Raw genomic sequence first — 3,292 nt, 5'->3', positions numbered from 1 at the left:
CCCAACATCATCAGCTCAAACCTTTACATTATTATTACATTTGTTTCGGCGATCTGTGATCAGCTCAGCTATCTTTGATCCTGTAATCGTGTGGGGGTGCCATGAACTACACACACAAGGTGGTGAATTTAGTCAACTGCTGAAAGGACAACCAAGGGCTGAGAACATTACAAAAACTTAGCTGATAAAGCAGTGGCAGGGTTTGAGAGGGCTGACTCCAGTTTTGAAAGAAGTTCCACTTGCGTGAAATGCTGTCAAACAGCACTGCAGACTACAAAGAAATAATTCATGACGGGAAGAGTCAAAATTGATGTGGCAAACATCACTGCTGTCTTATTTCAAAGAAACTGCTACAGCTACCCTAACCTTCAACAATCACCACTGATCAGTCAGCAACCTTCAACGAGGCAAGACCCTCCAGCAGCATAAAGATTACCGCTTGCTGAAGGTGCAGGTGATGATCAGCATTTTTCAGCAATATTTTTAAACTAAGGTATACATATTGTTTTTTTTTAAAAAGACATAATGCAACTACATACTTTAATAGACTACAATGTAGCGCTAACATTTATAAGTACTGGGAAACCAAATAATTTGTGTGACTTAATTTTAGGGCAGTATTCACTTTATTCTTGTGGTCTGCAACTGCATCTGTAGTATCTCCGAGGTATGCTTGCACTGGTAGAGTATGAATTATAGTACAGTGTTAATTTTTCAAATGATATCTATTTGGAAAGATATACATTAATAGTAGTGTGATAATTAACATTCATCAACAACTTAAGTACTTAAAAACAAACATGTATATACATTTCTATATATGTGTGTGTGTATATCTCATAATCACAGAAAATTTTTAGGAGGATAACATAAACAATGAGAAGTATTTAGACCATCATGCATCATGCCATGGATCTTTTTCCAACCTTAATGAGAATACTTTTATAATTAAAAATATTTTAAAGATAATACTCCACATATTTGTTTCTGTTACAAGAAACAGCTATTAAAAGTTTTTCTATTTTCATAGGTACAGAGAGAAAAATTCGTTAAAATTCCAAGAATCCAGTTTTTAAATTGATACATTATAAGCCTTTTATCAAATAATTTCACCCAGTGTTTAATAACACAAAAAAGTGCTATAAAATAATAAGCTATTATGTAAGAATCAAAACACCCCAAGGAGAGAATGAAAATAAATCCAGTATGAGGATAACATGCCTTCTTTACCCAACACCGAAAAAGGAAACCAAATGGATACTAAAACTCCTGTCTGTTATTTCCAGATGCCAAAGATTAATCCGCAAATCATCTGCAGATAAATATGTTTCATAATCACTATTAATAGAAATTGAGTTGATGTGATATGTATGAGCATTGGCAAATATTCTTCGTGGACTGGCCTCAACCATTAGATCCATGGGCCGAAAGACTGGCACCTGTCAATAAGACATGAAAAAGAAGTGATTACAAAATATTCACTTTCTACAAGAGAACTGAAGGTTCAGAAGACTTCATTACTCCAGTTTCTGAGGTAATATTAAACAGCATAATACTACACAGATTTAGTTTTATAAAGTAACTGATATTGGTTGTTTAAAGTGCTGACAGGGGAAAAAAAATGAAAAACAAATTTGCCTTCCTACGCTGGGGTGGAGGAAGCACAAGCTGGAATCAAGATTGCCAGGAGAAATCTCAATAACCTCAGATATGCAGATGACACCACCCTTATGGCAGAAAGTGAAGAGGAACTAAAAAGCCTCTTGATGAAAGTGAAAAGTGGAGACTGAAAAAGTTGGCTTAAAGCTCAACATTCCGAAAACTAAGATCATGGCATCCGGTCCCATCACTTCATGGGATATAGACGGGGAAACAGTGGAAAGTGTCAGACTTTATTTTGGGGGGCTCCAAAATCACTGCAGATGGTGATTGCAGCCATGAAATTAAAAGATGCTTACTCTTTGGAAGGAAAAGTTATGACCAACCTAGATAGCATATTCAAAAGCAGAGATATTACTTTGCCAATAAAGGTCCCTCTAGTCAGGGCAATGGTTTTTCCAGTGGTCATGTATAGATGTGAGAGTTGGACTGTGAGGAGAGCTGAGCGCTGAAGAATTGATGCTTTTGAACTGTGGTGTTGGAGAAGACTCTTGAGAGTCCCTTGGACTGCAAGGAGATCCAACCAGTCCATCCTGAAGGAGATCAGTCCTGGGTGTTCATTGGAGGGACTGATGCTGAGGCTGAAACTCCAATACTTTGGCCACCTCATGCGAAGAGCTGACTCATTGGAAAAGACTCTGATGCTGGGAGGGATTGGGGGCAGGAGGAGAAGGGGACGACAGAGGATGAGATGGCTGGATGGCATCGCTGACTTGATGGACATGAGTTTGGGTGAACTCCAGGAGTTGGTGATGGACAGGGAGGCCTGGCGTGCTGTGATTCATGGGGTAGCGAAGAGTCGGACACGACTGAGCGACTGAACTGAACTGAGAGCAATACTATCAGAATTTATAGTTTTTCCTAGTTTCAATCTTTTGCTTGAAAGACTTGCAAAGCTAATAAATGTTTATGATTTAAAGTGGCTAAAAAGGAAATCAGCCCAAAGCATCAAATTCTTGGTATTTTTCATTGCAACTAGAAGATTTAGTCCATTTTTATTTTTTTGATCTCCAAAGAAAGTTAATCTTGAAACTTAACCTTCTAATAGCTGACAACCAAACCATAAGAACAAAAGAGAGCATGGTGGCATAGTGAAAAACAAAACAAATCAAAACACAGTCTTGTGTTGAGTCCTGGTTCGGCCCTGGCCACGGTGAGACTCATCTGTAGGTCGGGGTCTGTTTAAAATTTGAGTCTTTAATGTTGTGTCTGGTCACACAATCTTGGGAAGGGGCAGAGTGTAATTATTCCTATTCATGTTCTGTTGAGGATCTAGACTACATAATAACAGTACAGAAGACTATTCATTGGAATCAGATTTTTTTTAACATGTACTTACACGTAGTGTAGTGACTGTAGTAGGATCTCTATACCTTCCATCTTCCTCTTTCAAGTTATACCCTTCCGGTCTTTTGTCCCTTTCACTGATTTTCCATAACTTTATTGTTTTATCTGGGAAAAAATAAAGAAAGTCTTAAAAAATGAGAGATTAACCTCGACAGAAGAAACACATTTTAAGTATACTTAAACATGTGATTTCATATCTCACCCAAAAGGATCCCAAGAATAAAATCCCTGATCCGACTCAACAAAACACAAACTTTCTACTACCAGGTGAATAAAAACATCTGTA

The 3,292-nt window shown here is 37.7% G+C and overlaps 1 protein-coding gene across 4 annotated transcripts in view; it reads right to left on the bottom strand.

Annotated features, from left to right (window-relative positions):
- PPP2R2A (protein phosphatase 2 regulatory subunit Balpha) overlaps positions 1-3,292 on the bottom strand; it is an 81,772-nt gene that overhangs the window by 8,224 nt on the left and 70,256 nt on the right. For all 4 annotated transcript variants that reach the window (XM_086416513.1, XM_086416511.1, XM_086416512.1 and 1 more), the window contains 2 exons: positions 2,999-3,111; positions 1,262-1,439 (listed from right to left, as the gene is read on the bottom strand). In XM_086416513.1, coding sequence (XP_086272639.1) covers positions 1,262-1,439; positions 2,999-3,111 — 291 coding nt within the window. The remainder of the gene's footprint in view (positions 1-1,261; positions 1,440-2,998; positions 3,112-3,292) is intronic.

This window comes from Bos grunniens, chromosome 8 (assembly GCF_055505025.1).
Source record: "Bos grunniens cultivar Pamir isolate PY7600 chromosome 8, Bosgru_T2T1.0, whole genome shotgun sequence".
NCBI classification, from domain to species: domain Eukaryota; kingdom Metazoa; phylum Chordata; class Mammalia; order Artiodactyla; family Bovidae; genus Bos; species Bos grunniens.
The sequence above is the reverse complement of the archived record's forward strand: the minus strand, read 5'-3'. Positions and strand labels throughout refer to the sequence as shown.